Source organism: Engraulis encrasicolus, chromosome 6, assembly GCF_034702125.1.
Source record: "Engraulis encrasicolus isolate BLACKSEA-1 chromosome 6, IST_EnEncr_1.0, whole genome shotgun sequence".
NCBI lineage: Eukaryota > Metazoa > Chordata > Actinopteri > Clupeiformes > Engraulidae > Engraulis > Engraulis encrasicolus.
Genome location: NC_085862.1, coordinates 34,206,428 through 34,227,198, shown reverse-complemented (window position 1 = coordinate 34,227,198; position 20,771 = coordinate 34,206,428). Strand labels below are relative to the sequence as shown.

General features: G+C 42.9%; 2 protein-coding genes across 4 annotated transcripts in view; one reads left to right on the top strand and one right to left on the bottom strand.

Moving 5' to 3' along the window:
• The window catches only part of cep135 (centrosomal protein 135), a 36,986-nt gene extending 27,339 nt beyond the window's left edge, over window positions 1–9,647 (top strand). Inside the window, exons 20-27 of one of the 3 annotated variants that reach the window (XR_010035205.1) lie at window positions 542–652; window positions 1,693–1,878; window positions 3,752–3,961; window positions 4,562–4,764; window positions 6,980–7,084; window positions 7,582–7,737; window positions 8,228–8,319; window positions 8,524–9,647. Coding sequence is in view for 2 of the 3 variants with exons in the window: in XM_063201357.1 (XP_063057427.1) it covers window positions 542–652; window positions 1,693–1,878; window positions 3,752–3,961; window positions 4,562–4,764; window positions 6,980–7,084; window positions 7,582–7,737; window positions 8,524–8,545 (993 nt within the window). In the remaining variant the exon portion in view is untranslated. Of the gene's footprint in view, window positions 1–541; window positions 653–1,692; window positions 1,879–3,751; window positions 3,962–4,561; window positions 4,765–6,979; window positions 7,085–7,581; window positions 7,742–8,227; window positions 8,320–8,523 lie in introns of those variants that run through there. The other 2 variants (XM_063201357.1, XM_063201358.1) reach the window with 2 other exon arrangements.
• Window positions 9,648–10,186: 539 nt separating this feature from the next.
• On the bottom strand, window positions 10,187–20,508 carry chst14 (carbohydrate (N-acetylgalactosamine 4-0) sulfotransferase 14). The gene is made up of 3 exons (XM_063200200.1): window positions 20,072–20,508; window positions 15,281–15,472; window positions 10,187–13,204 (listed from the first exon to the last, which is right to left on the bottom strand). Exons 1-3 carry the CDS (start codon window positions 20,354–20,356, stop codon window positions 12,551–12,553), a joined length of 1,131 nt encoding a protein of 376 aa, XP_063056270.1. The 5' UTR covers window positions 20,357–20,508; the 3' UTR covers window positions 10,187–12,550.
• Between the last annotated feature and the right edge of the window lie 263 nt (window positions 20,509–20,771).

The window sequence follows — 20,771 nt, the reverse complement described above, 5'->3', positions numbered from 1 at the left end:
ACGCCAGAACAGAAATTCCTCAGCCTTATATGCAGGGTGTCAAAAACGGAAAGCTTTGTAGCCTAATATCATGCAAAATTCTTTAAATAAATGTGTTTTGGGGTAGGCTACACAATGATAACGGGTTTGCTTTGTCAGTAAACAGAATAATTTTAAGTAGCCTAACGTTTCAATCGCTTATTTTGTAACTGAACGTGAGGAGAGAAGACGCCGGCAAATTACACTTCACACCTGTTGGTAATTTCTCATTCTCCATTCGTGTACGGCCCTCCGATGCGAGATTGAACATTTTCCGCGGCCCTCAAGTTTCTGAGGACAGCCCAGCTTTGGGCCGCGGCCCTATGGTTAAGAATCCCTGTTCTTGAATAGGTGCAGTAATGTAAAAAGACTTATCTCTCCATTCCAATTCACAATGCTGTATTCAAACTTAAATTCCAGAACTTGTAAAATGACTTAGTTAATTCAGTGATTATAAACTGCCTCAGACAGTAGCACATTCCCTGCTGCACTGCAATGGTTGTGTGTTGTGTGTGCTCCTCAGGCGGTGCACTCTGAGATGGACGAGGCCTTCCATGACAAGGAGGAGTTGAAGATGCGTGTGCAGTCCTACATCTCTGAGGTGGCTCGCATTGAGAACCTCATGGCTGCTAAGGTCAGAAATCACAACTTCTTCACGCGCCTGCTTTTAAGTGGCCTTCAAATCAGTGTTATGTCAAGTCTATTCACGCCATTGTTGTAGAACACCAGTGAAATACAGTTAAAGCCTGATTAGTATGTGCACACATAGATAGGTTTTCTGTTTACAAATGTTCGCAATGTGAGGAGGGGCAAGATGCTAAGCAGCCAACCACGTGAACGACGCATTTTTTCCAACAATCAGAGGTTGAACAGTGCGCAGCCAGGGTCGCGCATCCAGGGATTGTTTACAAACGGGAAACTCATTTATTTATGTTCGTACATGTAGATGTGTGCATAGTTGCCATGAAGCTTTGAGATTCTATATGGTTTCTATGTGAATGTATACATTACATGCAAGCCTCTAAATTAGCATTTTCATCATCAACCAAACACACAATCACCACTAGCCAACGTGGCTACTATGTTGTCTTACCTGCCAGCTAGGGATGCAAACGATTAATCGATCAATCGACTTTAATCGACCAATGCATTAATCGATTAAAAAAACATTAATCGCAATTGACAAGAGACCCAGGTGAAATGGGCATGTGAAGAGTGTGTGTGAAGAGGGGTGTGAATAGTGTGAATATTTAAATTACCTTTGGATTAAATAATTTAAATAGAATTAATTTAAATGTGGTATTTTATCTCGATTTTTAATTACATTTTTTAGATTTAGTAGTTTTTTTTTCGAGAAACATTGAGATTTCGGGGGGAAAATGCCGCTTATCAATTAATCGTAAGTCGATCGATAAGGCTATCAACCAATGATTAATAAATTAATCAATAATTTGCATCCCTACTACCAGCAAAACTGAGTTTTCTCCAGCATTTGGCTGATTGGCGGGTGTTCATTTTAGTGTGAGATGGTTTGTGTGAGATGGTGTGTGACGTCAAGCTAGAGACCTGTACGATGCCATGTGTTGTATATGTGTTCTGATGGCCCGTGTGTGTGTGTGTGTGTGTGTGTGTGTGTGTGTGTGTGTGTGTGTGTGATGGTGTACCGTATGTCAGGAGCTGGAGAGTCGTGAGATGCTGGAGCGTTTCCGCATGGCGCACTCGCAGGCGGAGGAGCGTGAGGTGCAGCTGCAGCAGGCCGAGGGCATGACCAACTCCATCCGGCTGGAGCTGCTGTCCTCCGACACCGAGCGCAGACACCTCCGCGAACGCCTGGGCCACCAGGACAAGGAGATACAGGAGGTAACAGACATGTGGATGCATTCATTTACATTTATTCATTACAAACATGAAGCACATTTGGAAGGCTCTGCCGTGGCCATCCGGTAGGGCACTTGCCTGCCATGCGGCTGACCCGGGTTCAATTCCCGGTCCCGGTCCTTTGCCGACCCCTCACCATCTCTCTCCCCATTCACTTTCTGTCTACATCTCATATTGTCCTGTCCATAATAAAGTCTAAAAAGACCAAAAAAAGAAAAACACATTTGGAACTACGTCTAGTCTACAAGGAGATACAGGAGGTACAGCCATATGGATTTAGTTATTTACGATACACTATGGTATGGCAAGTTATTATTCAATGTTTTACAAAACAGTAATCAAAAGTCAACAGTCTCTTTTACATTATAAAGCACAATTGGAACTATTTCTATAAGGACATACAGGACGTACAGCAGCCATGTATGTAGGTTTATTGATTAACAATATAAAGCACATTTGAAACGACATCTACAAAGAGTCACAGCCTCCTATCCATGCCCACTTCAAATGGTTAAAATGCAGAAACAAAATCAACTTGCTATACAGGTTGGCCAAGAAAACACACAGTAAAGTGTACGGTATGCGGTTCAGATATTTTTTATATAGATATTTTTCTTTGGGATAAAGAGGGATCAAATGCAGAGAGAGAATGTCTCCCTTTGACCCCTTTTAGGTCTGATGAAGAAATATCTCCTTGTGCAACAGCACAGCAGTGCTGTGTTTCTCATGCGTCACGCATTGCTCATCAGCTACAAGTGGCCTCACCTACAGCAGCATTCAGAATGCTCAGACCAGATAGAACATTCATCAAATCACAACGACAAAATCTGTCATAACATGATGACAGACACTGTGTGTGTTCAATGAGACTTTTAAGGCCTAAAGAGACATTAGCAGGCTCTAGACACCATGATAATTTTTTTACAATCAGTACATTTTTTGTAAGACTGTCTTGAGAAAGCTGGAAGCTCTACCCTTTTTATATGAGGAAATGTTTGGATGTCTTATATTAATCCATCTTATTTGCCCTCCGCCCCTCTTATTCGAAAACCAGCCATTACATACAATGTGGGACTTGTGATGTTTGAACGCAGGATTGGTCAAAATCCAAAAGTTCATGTCGAAGCAAGACATCTTTGTTCTGCTGCCAACGTCTTTCATCAAAACTTTTTTGAAGGAGCTTGGGGACATGGCCCTACACCCAGAGTACATTCGAGCTGTTCAAATTTCAAACATGACGAGGCAGTACATCAACAATGTATCAACTGGCACACCCTTGATCAAAATATGAGATTGTTTCTGATATTTTGCTCAGCTTTTCTCATGTTCTCATTTGGAGAAATGTGTCAAAAAATAGAGATATAACAATATTTCCGTGTGTTTGCATCCACTGACACTTGAACTTCAGAACTTCTTGTTGTTTGGTGTTTTGGTCACTGACCTCCCTTTCCACCCCTCCCTCTCCCTCTCCCATTTATCCTTTCCCCTCTCTCTCTGTCTCTCTCCCTCCATCACTTTGTACATTTGCCTTCTTTCTTCTTTCACTTCTCTCGCTGCCTCCCTCTCCCTTTGTCCTTTCCTCTCTGAATCTGTCTCTCTTTCTCTCTCTTCCTTTTTACATTTTCCGCCCTCTTCCCCCTCTATCTCTCCGTCTCATTTTCGTTTCATCTCCTCTGTACCTCTTTCTGTATTCCTTTGTACATTTCTCCGTCTTCCCCCCTCTCCTTCCTACTGTACCTCCCTCCCTCCCTCCCGCTCTTTCTCTCCATCTCGCTCTCTCTTTTGACCACCACTCATCTCTCATCTCTCTCCCCATCTCTCTCCCTCTCTCTCCCTCTCCCTTGTCCCTCTGCAGCACATCAGTGCTCTGCAGGCGTACGAGGCGCAGGTGTCGTCTCTGGCGCGGAGCATGTCTCGTCTGGAGGAGGACCTGCAGGCAGCGCGTGCTGAGAAGGCCTCAGTGCTGGCCGACCTGGCGGCCGTCAGGGAGCTCTGTGTCAAGCTGGACTCTGGCAAGGAGCTCACCGCCCGCCAGCTCACTGCGAAGAGCATGGACCTGGAGAGGGTGAGGCTGTGTAGGAGTCATACACACACAACATGGCTGGAGATTAACTGTATCAACTAACATATTTGCCGTTATCAGCAATGGACAAACAAATGGTTCACCACCAACCACTCGGGGATAATGTTTTTTGTTTTGTTTGTTTGTTTTTTTGTCCAAAATCGACATGCTATTCATGTAGTTTGCCAGCCAAATAAGTGCAAGTGGTATTAGACTGGATTGGAATCACTTTTTGGGGAAACTTTACCACAGTTCCTGCACACCAGAGTTGTCAATCCTGGGCTCAGAAAGCTTTCCTTGTAACCCAGGTGACTTATAGTCGACCTGCTTTGAGTATTCAGTGTTCTATGTTCTTGACAATTCAGAGCTAGTGGGATCAAATTTGTGTCGGCGGGTTTTTTACTTTCCAAACCCAGGATTTCACACCTCCGCTCCACAAATCCACTACTTCATATCTCACAACATCTGCTTCTTCTATCTGAGCAGTTTCCTGTTCCACTATTCCATGAAGGTCAGGATTTCTTCCGTTCTTAACCCTGTGACCTTTATGATGACCTTTTGACCTCTATGACCTTTGACCCCTGTGCATGTGTGGCCCCTCAGGTGCTGGGGGAGCTGGAGGACGTGCGCTCGGAGGCGGAGCTCCTGAAGAAGCAGCTGGCCAGCGAGCGCCTAACGGTACGCAACCTGGAGACGCTGCTGTCCACCAACCGCCAGAAGGAGTTCCAGACGCACCTCAGCAGCAGCGAGCGCGAGACCGAGCTCAAGCTGCTCAAGGACCGCCTGGCCCTCGCCGACAGCAAAACGTGAGACTCGGATTACACTTTTACCATTTTCGGGGGAGGAGGGGTGATGTGGCGCATCACGTAGAGCACCCGTCCCATATCATATACATGGGGACCCAGGGTCGATTGTGGCCTGGGTAATTTCCCGAACCCTACCCCATCTCTCTCCCTCTCCCCCCACTACGTTCCACCATCCAGTCATAATAAAGGTGAGAAAAGCCTTAAAAGAACAAAAAAATACAGTAATATTGAGAAAAAACGACATTGTTATTACATTACACTTAGCTGATTAACCAGCTGATTATTAGCATTTATCCAAAGCGACTTAGGTGCATTGGTTACATTCCCTGGAGCAATGTGGGGTGAGGTAAGCAAGTCTTAAATCATTGGCCATGGGAAGAGCATGAGAAAAATACCAAAGGGGACCAAGGGTCAGCAGTAGGTAATCTATGGAGCTATGCTGCCTTACAAAAGCAAAGTGCAGTAACTATGCCAACACTGAAACTGAGAAAAGCGTCTGCTTGCCTCGGTTGACGAGTTGTGGCCGTTTGATTGAGCTGGTTTTATGAAAGGTTTGGGCAAATATGTGGTGGTGTGGTGTGTAGGCTTTTATCCCCGGAAGCTGGATTACACACCTCTGGCCAAGATTGCAGGGATAAAGACGCTTTAGCAAGAGACAAAGAAACTAGTGTAATAGAATGGGAGGGCTCTCAGGATTTCACATGGAGGAAATAAACTAAAGGGAGCTACTGTGTAGCTTTTAGGACTAAACTTTGTTCAGGACACTTCAGTACCATAGATGAAGAGAAGGGGCGAGACTTACTACATTAGTGTTTCACAACGGGGCCCCAGGGGACGTTGAGAAAGATACAGCTGAGAGGAGGGGGTGCTCAGTTGCCATTGGGAGCTATTAGTCGAATTCATTTTTTAATACTAAGGGGGCCGTTGGCAGGGTTATGGTGACAACAAGGGGGCGTTGGAAGGCTTATGATGAGGTCAAGAGGGCTTTTGTTCAAAAATGGTTGAGAACCACTGTACTGCATCAATTCAGAGGACCAGCCAGACACTGTGCAGAAGATGGATAACAAAGGAACCATATAGGTTTCACCCCTTCAGAAGTTACAGTATGGAGTGCAGAAATATGGAGCTTAAGTCGTGGGCGGAGGGGGAGTAGGACTGTATGTCTGTTTTGAATAAGGCCTCCTTTTGTGTCCATAATTACAGAGCGTGGCGAGCGTATAGCTGTACTTAATGTAAACCCAGTGTGGTGAAATAACACATGTCCAAGAGCGAGACGTAAATGGCAAAATGGGCCGGTGTTGCCATGGTAACGCACATGCAGTCTAAGTGGCACTCTGAGTGCTGACTTGGAGGTTGTTATTCCAAGTAATGACCGTGCAGTATGATCAGACCAAGAGACTGGAGTCATGTTTCACATTGACCCTACAGCACATGGAATTTCCAATCCTATTGCTTTAGAGGTGGATCAGTATCACAGCCTGCTTGCAAAGCTGAGTTCAATAAGAGTTTTTTTTCTGTCTTTGCTCTATTGTGAAGTCCTAATGATATCCTGTCATCCTTTTGGAAAGTGTTAAGTAGGATCACACCCACAGACTAGTGAATGCTCAGCTCACAAACTAATCACAGGGTTTATATTTCTCTCGGTCAGTCTTTTATAGGCCGACATAAAAAGGAAATTTGATGCATTCTATCCACCTTATTATTATCCAAGGTTACCATGGCGGCACCATTACATTTTTGTTGCAGTTGCTACTTCATAGAGCTAAATCATTCAGAAGGTCTATGGGCAGACTAATCGGAACTAGCAGACAGGAAATGCTGTGGGAGCACCACAAACATTCGTAAAAGAAGGATTCTTGCTACTTGCACATTCTTGCTTCTCAACGATTTATTCAACACAATGTTTCGACCACAGGCGGTCTTCGTCAGGTGTATACGTTGTGTTGAAGAATAAATCTGGTAGCAGCAAGTGTGTGGATTCCTCCTCTTTCTTTTACACGTCTTTGTTTGATCCAGCACCTTTTTTACTGGATGTGCGCGGCGCGCAGCCTTCACACTACTTTAGCACAACAAATATTGAAATAAGGTAAGGTAATAAAGTAGATAGGAGTGTGGAAATCTCGAATATGAACATTGTGTATCTATTTTATATAATGTTTGTGTGTGTGTGTGTGTGTGTGTGTGTGTTTGTGTTTGTGTTTGTGTTTGTGAACAGTGCGGGTCATGCCAGGGAGGTGTCTCAGCTGCGAGGGAAAGTGTCCCAGCTACAGACTGAGATGGACGTTCTGAAGAGACAACTGACCACCGAGCGGTTCGAGAGGTCAGTCCCCCTGCCTATTACTCACATAGAGAAAAAAAAGTGTGGCACAGCACCTCCCTAAATTCTATGAACGAAAAGTGCAGTAATCTGTCTTTAGGGGGGGGTCCCTCCTCAATAATTTGAAGAAACTATTCAAACTATGTTTGAATACCTTGAAACGGCCCTGTGTCTATCGTCGCTGTCCAGCGAAAATCACTTATCTCCACTTCTCATTGTTTTTTATGTATTGATTTATAAAACCACATTTTCAAAAAAAAAATTATCATTGCAACATTAAAGTTGGCTACTAAATTATTTATCATACACATATACCCATGGTGACTGACCAGTAGTACTGTCTTATATTTTATAATAAATAAAGAACGAACATAAAAAACTAAAAATAATAGTGGAGATAAGTGGTTTTCTCTGGACAGCGACGCTATGTGTATCTATAATCTATAATCTATGTTCATTGGTTTCCCTAAATCATTTCCTGTTGTCCTCCTACTCCCCAGGGAGAGAGCGGTCCAGGAGATGCGCAGACAAGGCGTGTCCTTCTCCTCTCTGAGAAGCCCCTCCCCTCTCAGCACCTCGCAGAGCCCGCGGCCCTCCTCGGCTGAACACTCCATCTTCCGCACGCCTGACCGCACCACCGACAAATCCCCAGAGAAGTAAGCCTGCCTCTCACATGTCTTTAACATGGACTACACCTGCAGATCATGGCCATATACTACGAAGCTGGTTCACTTATTGTAAACCAGTGGTAGAGATAAATCATCTGATGGAAGAGCCTGGAGTCCTCATTTTCTTAATTAGATGATGCTGCAGGTATACCTATTAGCAGGTTTACCTCTACTTGTAGGTTAATTAAGCCTGGTTTATAACTTAAACTCCCCCATGGCTGCCATACCCATGACCTTATAAACTTTTATTTTCATAATAATACAACAGCCATATGTAGACACATCGGTGAGAGAATTCAGGCAGCTTGCGTGGGGCAGAATGTGTTTGGCGCCGTTTACCGGTAATCATAATGTCTTGTAAATGTTTGGTAATTGCCTCAGGCATGGGACAGAATGCGTTTTTCACTGTTTAACCATAATGTCTTTGAAATGTTTGGTAACTTCAGGTATGTATTGCTTTGTGCCCTGTATACCACAGAGCGTGAAGTCAGATTTTTACAGAGGTGTTGGATTGTTCAACTAAAGCTCACACAGCAAACATGAGTGGCAACAATCTTCCTATTGCAACATGTAAACAATCTCTTTATCTGTGTTTTTTGTGTTGTAGTTGTGGTAGGGCTCTGTTGGATAGATTCTGCAGAGATTTTGGATGATGTTGAATTTAGCGCTCACAATACGAATTATCAGTCTTTTCTTAGTCTTAGCAAACAACCTGTTACTTCTGTGGCTTCTATTTCTATTCTGAACCTTTTTTGTGTATGTGTCTTTCCACAGAAGTGTGAGCTTCAAAGAATGAGCATCCACTGCCAAACCTTCAAGAAATGAGGGAGAGTGGGGAAGTTAAATTTATACTTGAATGTGAAGCGAGGAGCCAGGCCAAAGGCTCCTTTTGCCAAGCCACTATCGCTCACCCAGAAATGTGCGGCAAACCAAAACCCACTCCTGGGTTGCAGATCATTTCCACAAAAGTCAAAGCCTCTCCTTCCTCCTGTCCTTCGAAACCCATGGCTTGTTCTCGACCTGCATCAAGTCAGTTTAATATTGGACATTCATTTCACATTCAAAATACATGCAGTACGTGACTGATGTGAAGTCAGCATGCCTTGCTGTCAAACCAGCTTTGAGACGTGGATGACTGTCCTCTTGTGCCACAAGGCTATTTGTATTATTTGTGTGTATTTTGAATTTTAAATGAATGTCCAATATAGAATCAGGTCATCCAGGTCTACAGCAAAGCAGAAGGTTGAAGGACAGAGGATAGGACAGCAGTTTGGAGAAATGATTTTGACCCCAGGGCTGGTGGGGGTAGGGGTGGCCTCTTCTCTGGCACTACTAGACCCACAGTTTGGCTCTGTGGGATGTGCCAACACGGTCTCACGCCAACGTGTCATTATATGTCAGGATACGGCACTTTGAACAGACCCCTCAATATGTAACACCAAAGGTAGGCATTGGCTTTGTGTCGCATAGTGACACTAAAGACAAAGGTACCCCCGTGATTCTAAAGGGTTTCACTGACTGCGTCCAATCATGCTGTTGTGCCTACTGGAGCCAGGCCTCTTTTGCACATGGATCTGGAATTATGTGTGTTGCTTGAAACGTTTTGTGACATTAATTATTACATGTGAATATGTATATGTTTTTATGTTTTTTATCATAAAATGTATATATTTGATAAGACTCACTTGTTTTGAAAATGTCTAAAATGACCTGATCCAAATGTTTTTTGGCTTTATTTACATGGTTAACAATGTAATGTTGGGATTCCATCGCACAGATCACTACTGAAGGATTGCCCTGTGGATATTTTTTTTTAAACTTTTAATAAGATATGAAGTGGTTTGTTGACTTTTCTGTGTTAAATTATTCTTCCTAAATAAAAAGACAGTTTCCAGTCACTTATGAGGTGTGGTGATTTTTCTTTTTCCCCCACAATAACAAACAATTTATGATCTTTTTTTTTCCGCAAATCTGACTTCTGGAGGACATATTTAAGTCTGACACATCTAATGTATACATCTAAGATTAACCTATCCAATTGTTATGGTTTTATTTTTATCATTACTACTTATAATACAGTGGCTTTATTGCTATTTGTGACATACACTTTTTGTATTAAATCACATAGATGTAGAGCTTACTTCTTGCTTATTTTAAAAAGTCTGACATTTCCTGTCGCTTGTGTTGTATCATGTATGTCAGGCTCATTACGCTTGCCCTACAGACCCCGTTTGGCAACAACAGAGTTAAGAGTTAGCTTATTCCTTTATCTGACGCACTGCCAGTTCTTGGGAAATTCATTCCACACGTTCTGGAGGCTGTGGAAAGGACACCGTGATGAGCCAAAGAAGCTGATGTTGTGTTATTTTCCCCCAAATGAGCCTCCTGTCTGCTTCTGCTGGGAGTGCAGCAGTTGCAGCCTTATTAATGGCACTTCTGTCCCAGAATATTGAGGATCTTATTTTCTTTTCCTACCGCAAACACCGATGTATGCCAAAGAAACACTTCTTTGTTGCAGTTCTTGAGTAATGCTTTAAATCAGCTTCAATAAACTCGGCACAGATTCGGTTGATGAGCTTTATTGGGAATGTGTTTGTTGTGTTGTGTTTTGTCTGTGTGTGTTAGTGACTGACAGAGCATAGTGTATGTTGGGTACCAACTGGCAACAGAGATGTCTGGACTGTAGAGTGTATACTGCAGTGGTTCTGGTTCCCAATTATTTCTGCAGGGACCCCTTTTGGACACTTTCATTCATGACTCCTCCACCCCCTTATTCCAAACATTTTGTGTCCCTTGAAATGGCTACTATTTAATCTGGAAATTCACATTTAGTTACCATACAAGTGAATGTTACTAACCAATAGATGGAATTCATGAAGGCATTCAAGGTTCTATGCAAACAGTCCCATCTCCCGTCGACCCCAGTGCAATATCTCCACACCCCCAACCCCCACTTTGAGAACTACTGTAGCATACAGTACTACATCGCACTGCCCACAGCAGATGCAGGGAGGGGAAAAGGTCCATGGTGGTGGTGTTACATTAAATAAGGAAGGACAGAAATTGATGAGATTGGCCAACTGGCCACAGTCTTATCTCAGACAGACATGTTAAATTCCAAGATTGTCGCAGTCAATGATGATCCTCAAAAAGAGGTGTCGAGTCTCCATAGTCAAGTGTCCATAGTCTCAGATTATTCTCTATTCCCTGTAGCCAGCCAGAGAAAAGTGCTTCTTCTATCTGCTGCAGGTCAGCTGCAACTGAGATCAGCTACAGTTTTCATGTAGAGCTTAGTTGTCAGAGGAGTTGCTGCTCAACAGTTCAGTCCAAGTATCTGGATCAAAAACAGGTGAAGGATGGGTCATTCCAACTGCCGTGAGCCATATTGCATGGCATTGCCCTCTGATTTCTGTTCACTTCTTGAAATAAGATAAGAGCATTTTTGTTCAGCAAATCTGACATTTTGGAGCCAGACCCGGTGATGCAAATTCCAAAGTGGTGATCACTCTGCATCTGCAGCTGGCCTAGTTGTTCTGGGGTCATTATTGCACTTACAAGACAACCATGTCTGACAACAATCTGTCAATAAGTGCCTAATGTCAATCAAAAGTGGGGAGGGCAATTCCATTGCATTTTGTTTTGAATGTTGAAGTAGCAGGAACAGTTGACAGTCTGCATGTAGTTGTAAAACACACATAAAAACATGTTGGTTGCAGGGGCGGTTCCAGACATTTATTCTTGGGGTGGCAAAGGGGTGGCGAAGTGTATTTCAGGGGGGCATGCTCCTACACTAAGGGAAAATTATAAACACTATATAATCGACACACACACTTATGTGATACAGTGAATCCCTTAAAGTGAAACCCTGCAACCTAAAGTTCAATGTCTGAAATGATGTCAAGCATTAAGGCTATTGGTCACAATCAGGGCTCTTAATTGGGGTGGCAAATCATATTTCTGGGGGGGCAAATGCCACCCCCTGCCACCCCTTAGAACCGCCCCTGGTTATTTGATCCCCAAAAGCTGTGAACTGAAGTAACATTTAAGATAGGTGGTTTATGAATCTAGGTCCATTGATTTGCATTGATTTGAAGGTTGGACAGTGACTGGATTCCCATTCAGCATTAATAGAGCAAATTTATGACAGGGAGTACTGAATAAAAACAACTGAAATTTGAATTGAAACTCTCGAGAGGGTCAAGTTTAAAGGGGGGTTTTACAACTCATTTAACCCCCAAAAAAACAATATTCATGACACAGCACACAGGACATGGCAGGGCACAGGCAGACTACCATCTGTCTTTGCCAAATCCACAGGAAGAAAGCTGACAAGGGGTGACAAAGGGGTTAGTTGTCTTGGGCCCAGAATTGGGTCCCCATAACATTGTATGTATTGAGGTGAGGGACTTCCAGATGGCTTTGCCCTGAGCCCGGCCAAAGCTGTCAGCTTTCCAGATCCGCAGACCATGCAAATGAGTTGGACCGTGGCCTAGCATCAGAGATGCCGCTTCTCTCCTTTCCGTTCTGTCTGACTGCTTTAGTCCCTGTTCACCTAGTGGTTTCAACCTTATCCAAACCACATCCTATTAGACTTCCAAAAGTCCTGCAAAGATCAAACTTTTAAACAAGTCTGTCCTCCTCCTGTACCCCCATCCCCCTGCTTCCAAAAATCATTTTTTAACACAAAAATAATAACAGTAGGCGGTGTTTAGAGTCCCATAGTCAAGCACCACCTGAAAAAGTCAACCTTCTGAGCAGGTCTGTTGTCCTCCTATATTCTACTGTACGTCCTCTTCCTTCTTCAGTGTCTGCAGTGCTCCGCTGTGGTGTTGGGCAGGGGGTATCCAAAGAGCGAGAAGTCCAGGATGTACTTGGGCAGGAGTTCCCTCAGTAGCTTCTGCGGCACGCTGCACAGGTAGTAGTGTAACGTCTCCTTGGTGACGGGCTTGTACCAGGCCTGCCGCTCGGGGAAGCGCAGGTGCGGCGGCGCGCCCACCCTCTCCAGCACGTGCGCCGCGTCGGACTCCAGGCTCTCGTAGGAGCCGATGAAGTCGTAGGGCACGGCGCAGGGCTGGCACAGGTTGTACATGGGCATCCAATGCTCGTTCATGCGCTCGGCATCCTCGTCCAGCAGGTAGCGCACGAACTCGGCAAAGGTCACGTCATCGCCCTTGACGGCGTCCTTGTCCTTGGACTTGGCGCCGCGGGCCGCTCCTTTGCGGTAGCGCCGCACGATCTCCACACCGTACTTCCTCTGGTAGGACTCGATCTCGCCGAACTTGTTGCGGTAGGCGGAGAGCAGGCGCGTCATGGGCTCGCGCACGAACATGAACTTGTAGTAGTGGCGCAGGCGGTAGCGGATCTGCTCGGGCTGCATGTCGGACAGGAAGAGCAGGTCGGCGCGGTGGTCCATCTTGCCCTTGGCGTCCACACCGGGAAGCGCGCCGCTCATCACCTGGGGCAAAGACACAGCAAAACAAGCCTCAAAACAAAGTATTGTCTGATTTCTTTTGAGGTAGATTGTCTTGCCTTTTGTTTAACTACAAACCCCAACTCCGATGAAGTTGGGACGTTTGGTAAACAGTGAATAAAATCAAAATGCTATCATTTTCAAAACATTCAATCTATTCATTAGATGGAGAATAGTGAAAAGACAACATATTAAGTGTTAAAACCGAGAAAAAATATTGTTTTGGGGGACATATGTACTCATTTCTAATTTGATAAATCCAACACGTCTCAAAAGAGTTGGGACGGGGATCAGTGAAATTTAGTAAACATCCAAATAAGATAAAACAACAAAGAAGAACATTTCAAAATGAATTGTACTGACGGACAATATAGGTGTCCAGGTATAAGATCATCACAGAGAGGCTGAGTCACTCAGAATTAAAGATGCAAAGGGAATAATTACCATAGTTATTACATACATTTTTTAATTCCCTTTGATTTACCATGATTGAGTGTATATAAGACATATTTTTGTTAATAAAATCATTGTATAGGTTCATGACATCATGAAATATATATTGGCTGTAGTCTCACTCTAATTCCTGGAGTGCTAGAGCTATTGAAAATTTACCATATTAAGAATGCTTAATGCATGAAAATGATACAGGGGTTTAACATTCTCCTAAGCACCTGAGCTCACTTGAAATAGACCCAGAAGACATGGGAAACTGTCCTTTGCTTACAGAAGTCAGCAGAAGTTGTAGAAGTCCATTCTTTTTGACAATAATAGAACATTGCACATCCTGTGCTACAGTGAAAATGGACCATCCAACTTGTGTTAGTGCTAGCTTCAAAAGTCAGCCTCCATGATGGCATGCGGATGCAGTAGTGCATTGGTTAAGATGTTCTCACTCATCTGTAGAGTTAAATACAGTGCTGAATGGTATAAATGGGTTTTAAACAGCATGAAAAGCCACTCATGCATTATATTTTGAAGGGAGATCTTCGATTACTGCCACATAGTAAGGTCAAATTGCATTCTCTACTATGTTTTAACAGTTTGGCTCCATCATAAGGACCAGCAGGTGATAAAATGGTGGGTTTTTGGTCAAGACCTGTCACACCGTAAGCACTACAGAAAGGAAAACATTGCAAAACATGACAAGGAATACACCCACCATTTAAGCTGGTGAAATCATGTCCAAGATAGGAATTAACACTGTTTTTTATATAAAATCGTCTCATCGGTTAATGTATTTAACTGTTAAGTGTTGTCTTTTGTTTTGTTTTTAGTCTTCCTCGACATTTGCTGCCATTTATTGTCCCCGTCCCAACTCTTTTGAGACGTGTTGGATTTATCAAATTAGAAATGAGTACATATGTCCCCCAAAACAATATTTTTTCTCGGTTTTAACACTTAATATGTTGTCTTTGCACTATTCTCCATCTAATGAATAGATTGAATGTTTTGAAAATGATAGCATTTTGATTTTATTCACTGTTTACCAAACGTCCCAACTTCATCGGAGTTGGGGTTTGTATTAGTATTTTCTGTGCAGAGAATAGTAAAGCAACATACATTTTTACCCGATTTTCTAAGAGGTGACCCATAAAATCTCATTCAGTGTTATGGGCCATTGACATATTTGAATAGTTGTTGTCAGGTGGGACAAGCACAGCTAATAACCATACATTAATTAATCATTGGTAATTAATGTACAAGCACTATCATCCATACACCAACAGAGGCAGTGTAGGAATCAATGTTCAAACATTTTATTATAGTGCAACAATATTGTGCTGACGTTTATGTGGGAACCAAGACAGAAATGCAGCATTTACTGTAGTATGTCTGGGCCTGTGTGTGTAGACGTGTGTGTGTGTGCGTACGTGGGTGTGTAGGCAAATGGATAACTCTGTGTGTGTGTGTGTGTGTGTGTGTGTGTGTGTGTGTGTGTGTGTGTGTGTGTGCGTGTGTGCGTGTGTGTGTGTGCATGTTTCCACATCTTCTAAGAGGTGATCCATAAAATGTCATTCAGTGTAATATTCATGTAGCACATTTGCTAATTGAGCAGAGCACCTTGAGCATGCGTTTCCAGTTGGAGCAGGCCACCTTGGGCACGTAGCAGTAGAGGAAGCGGTGCTCCTCGTTCACCAGGATGTGGCCCAGGAGCGTCTTGCGCTGCAGCGGCGTCAGAGACCACACGCTGTGGGGCATGTTCTTCTGGCTACACATGGCCCGGATGGTACGGTTCCGGATCTCCTGCAGGATCTGGAGGGAAGGAGAGAAGGAGGGAGAGATGGAACGAAGGAGAGAAGGAGGGAGAGAGAGATCGAGGGAAGGTGGGAAGAGAGGTAAGTGGAGGGCAGAGAAGTTACTTTGGCTTCTATGTGTACACCTGTCACAATCAATACTACTTTGTATACACACACATTAGATTATTTTACATTACACTTAGCTGACGCATTTATCCAAAGTGACTTTCTGTTATTACAGCGTATTGGTTACAGTCCATGGAGCAATGTGGTGTTACAGTAGATGCCTTGCTCAAGGGCACTTCAGCCATAGATAGATGAGTAGGGAGAAGTAAGGATGGGATTTGAACCTGCAACACCCTGATCTTAAGAGCACCTCCCTAACAAGTAGGCCATGGCTGCCCACACAAATACCCATACACAAACTGTACGTTTCAAGAAAAATATGTCTACACACCTTGAAACAGGGAGAGGAGAGAAGAGAGACACCTTACTAAGAACACCGCATCTTAAGATAGCGTGGACACTTGCAGCACTTAGAGGTTTATAGAGAGCAGGAGAGGAAGTCACAAGAGGACAATTGGTTGTTAGGAATATTGTGTTTGAATCTGTCATAATACTGCCATACATACAGTACATCCAGTACACAGTCACACACACACACACACACACACACACACACACACACACACACACACACACACACACACACACACACACACACACACACACACACACACACATCAATGTTTCCCCATGCATAGACCATTTCGTGGCACAGCACCACAGAATGAAAATCGAGCACCACAACGAACAGTCACATTTGTGACATGAACAGTCATGAATAGTATAGTCTACTCTTTAGCATATTGAATGACAGTTAATGATAATGTGCTATATAAATAATATTGATCGATTGGTTGATTGATTGTACATGTCAATGGGGGTATACAAATAACACTTGAACTGATCCGACTTTTTGCCTGTAGCACATGCTACTTGGTCTGTGGGAAACACTGCCACGTATACAGTACAGTAAGCTTACAGTACATTCGTTTTAAGAAAAGAGAAGTGATTTGGGTCATTTCACGTGAAAATGGGCACGACCAACACAGATTTTTAATACAAATTGGTGTAGGCTACCTTTTTAGTGGCAAGGTAGAACCCCAGAACGTCATTTGCATGAATCTGTCTAAGAAAGTTTGGTAACACTTTATTTTAGGGATACATCTATTAGCACTAGTACAATATTAATGCCTGTCTATGTAACTTGTAAGGCATGTACTAAGCAAACACTAAGGCCTACTAGGTCCTTACTAAGGCTAAATTGGTAATAAATCCCTTATTGTGCATGAACAAGACATTTGTGAATACATGCCTAACAAATGTTTGATTTTGCTTTGTACATGCCTTACAAGTTACTTACACAGGTACATTGTATGTACTAGTACTAATAGATGTATCCCTAAAATATAGTGTTACCGAAAGTTTTAATTAAGAGCGCGTAGGACACTATACAGTCATCCTTGATTATGCCAGTCAATTTAAGTTACAAAGAGATGGTTTTGATTTGCACTCTGGTCCATTTGTGCACCCTGTAAAAGGGGGAACACAAAGGGAGAAGCTTTCTCCTAACTAAACGCCATCCTTAGATATTACTGTTTGGACACTTTGAGCACTGCAGGCTTTGAGCAATCCAAGTCCCATTATATCCTGAGTCCTGACACAGGTCCAAGCAAACAATGTCCTATTGTTTACCTCCGTACGGTATTTGCAGAGGAGTTGATCTGAGAGCTTTCACGGACACCTAGTAAGTAGTGGAACTCTAGCCTGGCGATCGCAGCTTCAAAGCTCAGCGAGCATTTGGTCTAGCCAACTCGCGTCAGACACTCTACATGAGACGAAAACACTTAAGAAAATGTCCATAGAAATAAACGGGGGAGATTCATAATAGCAGTGTGTGCTTGCACATCTCCCACCTTTCTAGCAAAAAGAGCCAATTGCCTCCTGAGCTGCACTGTTATTGATCATAAAATCATATAGGAAACAAGTCCAGTAGTGTTTTAGGTATACAATGTGAATGAAAACACAACAATCATGATTTTCATTTCATTTACTTATGATGTAAATTACTATTATGACTATCACTAAAATCACAATTATTTGTGTAGCCCTACAACACATCTCAATACATCCTACCTCTAGGCAGCATTGCCTGAGGCAATCAACCAAAACCCTGCAGTGTGATATCTAAATTATGGGGTTAGTAAGGTTGGTTTTAGGGTTTTAGGGTTAATGATGTTGATTCTTGTGGTGTAAGAACCCTAACCAGAACCCTAACCAGAAGCAGAAGGCTCCTGAATCACTCTACAAGGACCAAGTAATATGAGAGTACCAAACAAATGCCAGCAGCTTTCATTGCCTGAAAATACAGTATTTGACCTTCAACACTGTAGTGACCGATTCAAATTACGAGACATTTGTTACAATCGTTAAGAGCTTTGTAATAAGAACTGTATAATGCCCAGATTATGTGAGGTATTAATATATACTTCATATTATATATTTCCTGTCTGTGTAACGCTAGTGAAAGGCCACCTGGGAAACTCCCATCGTCACTGTAACACAGCACTCCACTGCACACAGTGCTGACTGCACACAACAAAATTGCATTTATGCATCACCCATGCATCACCCTAGTAAAAGTACAAGTAAGTAGGCCTATAGTAAAAGTAACACTCTTGTATCCTATTATAAGCTCTGAACTATTTTCAACAACTCTGAATGTGTGCCATATGTGCGTCATATCCAGCTTGACTGAGAAGGCTAAACATTTCATGGCATATGAATTGCCCGACTAAATAAGAAGTGGGGGAATGTTTCAGTGGGACCCTTATGAAAACAGCTTAACACAAATGTGGTAGCCATGTGTGCTTAGAATCACACCAGATGAGGCCCTATGCCATCTGCATCTGAGGCCCTATGCCATCTGCACACAAGGTGCAGCCAGCAGGTCCAGTGGTATGTCCAAGCCAAAATCAGCTCTAACTTATAGCCTCTCTTTACTGGAGCCAGTGTGTCCCTGACGCCATGACAAATAAATCAGACCTACAGCATTCCTGGATGGGCTCATTCTTATAGTCCTGTTTACATTTCTGTTTACATACGGTTCAGAGAAGGCATTTTGTTCTGTTTGCTTAATTTGATGCATCTTTTGCTTTTATTTTTCTGATGTTTTTATTCATTTTTTTTATTTGCCTTTTTGTATTTAAAGTGCATATGACAATTAGACACACTGGTAAGATCAGACCAGTTAGAGGTATAGCTTGATCTTGTCAAATGTATAAAATGTAGGCTAATTGTGATGTGTACGTATACCAATGGTTTATAGGCCTACTCTATTGTATATACACACACAAGGGAGGCTGCCCTGCACTTCCCCATGTGTAAGGCCATTGTAGATGTTTTAACCCACCTTCTTTTTTTAATTTTTTTTTTTTTTTTCTCATATCGTATCCACTAATGCCTGTGTTTTCTATGTGTTTTATGGTTGTCTCCACGTCTTTTGTCAATTGTTGCTTTATGTTGTTTCAAGTCTTTTTACTTAGGCCCTTCTGTTAGCACTTTGGTCAGCTGCTTGTGTTGTTTTAAAAGTGCATTACAAATAAACTTTGACTTGACTTGACAATAACGAGGTCATTGGTGGGGTATTTTTAATTAATGGGTATGCATTGCCCTCTTCAGTATCTGGAATTCAGCTTGAGATAATACAATACAAGTAGTTGTAATATGTGGTCGAGGTGCTTGTATCCAGTGTAGGCCTACATGAAATAGCCTTTGTGGTTCAATAGCCGTGGGTCAATTCAAATGTGAATTGGTTGATAGACTATGTAGGCTACTTAATTTGAGTTGGTTATTTTAGTAGACCTACTTAGGCCTAGCTCCTATCTTAATGTTTAGACATAGATAAATATTTTACCACGTTTATGTAGGATTTGTTTTCATGTGTGAATCATTTACATGGTTAACTAATGCATTATAAAGAGCGCCTTGGAAAAACCTTAACAACTACACTATTCATTTCACTGGAGAGATCAGTGGCGCATCAAAGACGTTTTGTAGGCGTGATGAAAGAATAGCCTGTTTCCCTAAAACAAACACTGATTCTGCCTGACTAATTCCACTAGCTAAAGAACTACTATGAACTGCGGTCTCTACACTTCACCACAATCTAGGAGCTGAATTTGGAGATGGTGTTAGTTTAGGGTGCATTAGGCTCAATAGACTGGGTCATAAAAAAAAACTTTTATCAAATTTATAACATAGGCCCTGGGCCACTTAAGTAAGAAGGGCGCAATTTGGAAATTGGAATTTGCAAACGTTTCTACACCCAGATGTGTAGGCTACTTCTGCATTGCAGGTCCAAACACATAGCCTGTCAATCAGGTCAGAAGAGCAATTCTTGGGATACAATATTACAGCATTCCCAATCTTTGGCATGTTACAATGTTACAACATTCCACCGAGGTGGGCTTATTCTGCTGTAGCCTAATAACAAGGTATACCATACCACTTACTCTGCTATTTTACTGGTTAATCGCTTATATGCACTCACTTGAGAGTCCACGTCCACAGATGCGTCAGGATGCCTCACTTGTTGGAGATAGTTCGCATTCTTGCCGTTTCCCCGGGGTGGCGGGGTCTCCATGTTATTCAGCATTCCTTTCTCTATCATCAAGAGAAGGCCCCCAGACGCCACGATAACGGCGAACGTCAAGACTGATGGCAAAACCGCCGAACCCCTGCGCTGAGACGACGTCGCACTTACCACAGGTCTGAAGTTTACCACCGCTGTACTGCCGACCCCCTTTTTCGCAAACTCCTGCTTACGCACGGGCATTTTGGTTAGCGTCTATGGTGGTATCCCAACACACCGTCTTTTTTTTTTTTTTAACAAAACAAAGGAAGGCGATTATTGGCCTATAACTGTTCCATAGCGTTTACTCCGGCGGCCAACTTTCTCGATGCATTTCGATGGGTTTTCAGGAGAAACTCAAGTCACAAAAGATGCATTGTGGGACTTGTAGTGAGTTGAGGTTTTTACACAGCTTTCTTGGTGGGGGAGGAGACGGAAAATTTCCCTGCCCACATCCCGTCCACTCAAACACTGCCAAAAAGCAGAGTGCAGCCCTTCTTCCGTGAACATCACTATGTCATGTATTGTACATAGTGGATCCTAATGCTAAGTAACAAAACTAACAGTCTATTCATCCTTAATACAGTTTTTTGTTAAGCCCTGAGACTAGTGTTTCAGC

Bases quoted from the DNA above. Each gene is read 5' to 3' on its own strand.
- chst14 (XM_063200200.1), bottom strand. From the start codon at position 20,356: ATGCCCGTGCGTAAGCAGGAGTTTGCGAAAAAGGGGGTCGGCAGTACA. The intron at 15,473-20,071 runs GTGAGTGCATAT...CCTTCCCTCCAG, and splicing joins CTGTGGACGTGGACTCTCAA to ATCCTGCAGGAGATCCGGAA. The intron at 13,205-15,280 runs GTGCTCTGCTCA...TCTTTGCCCCAG, and splicing joins ACTGGAAACGCATGCTCAAG to GTGATGAGCGGCGCGCTTCC.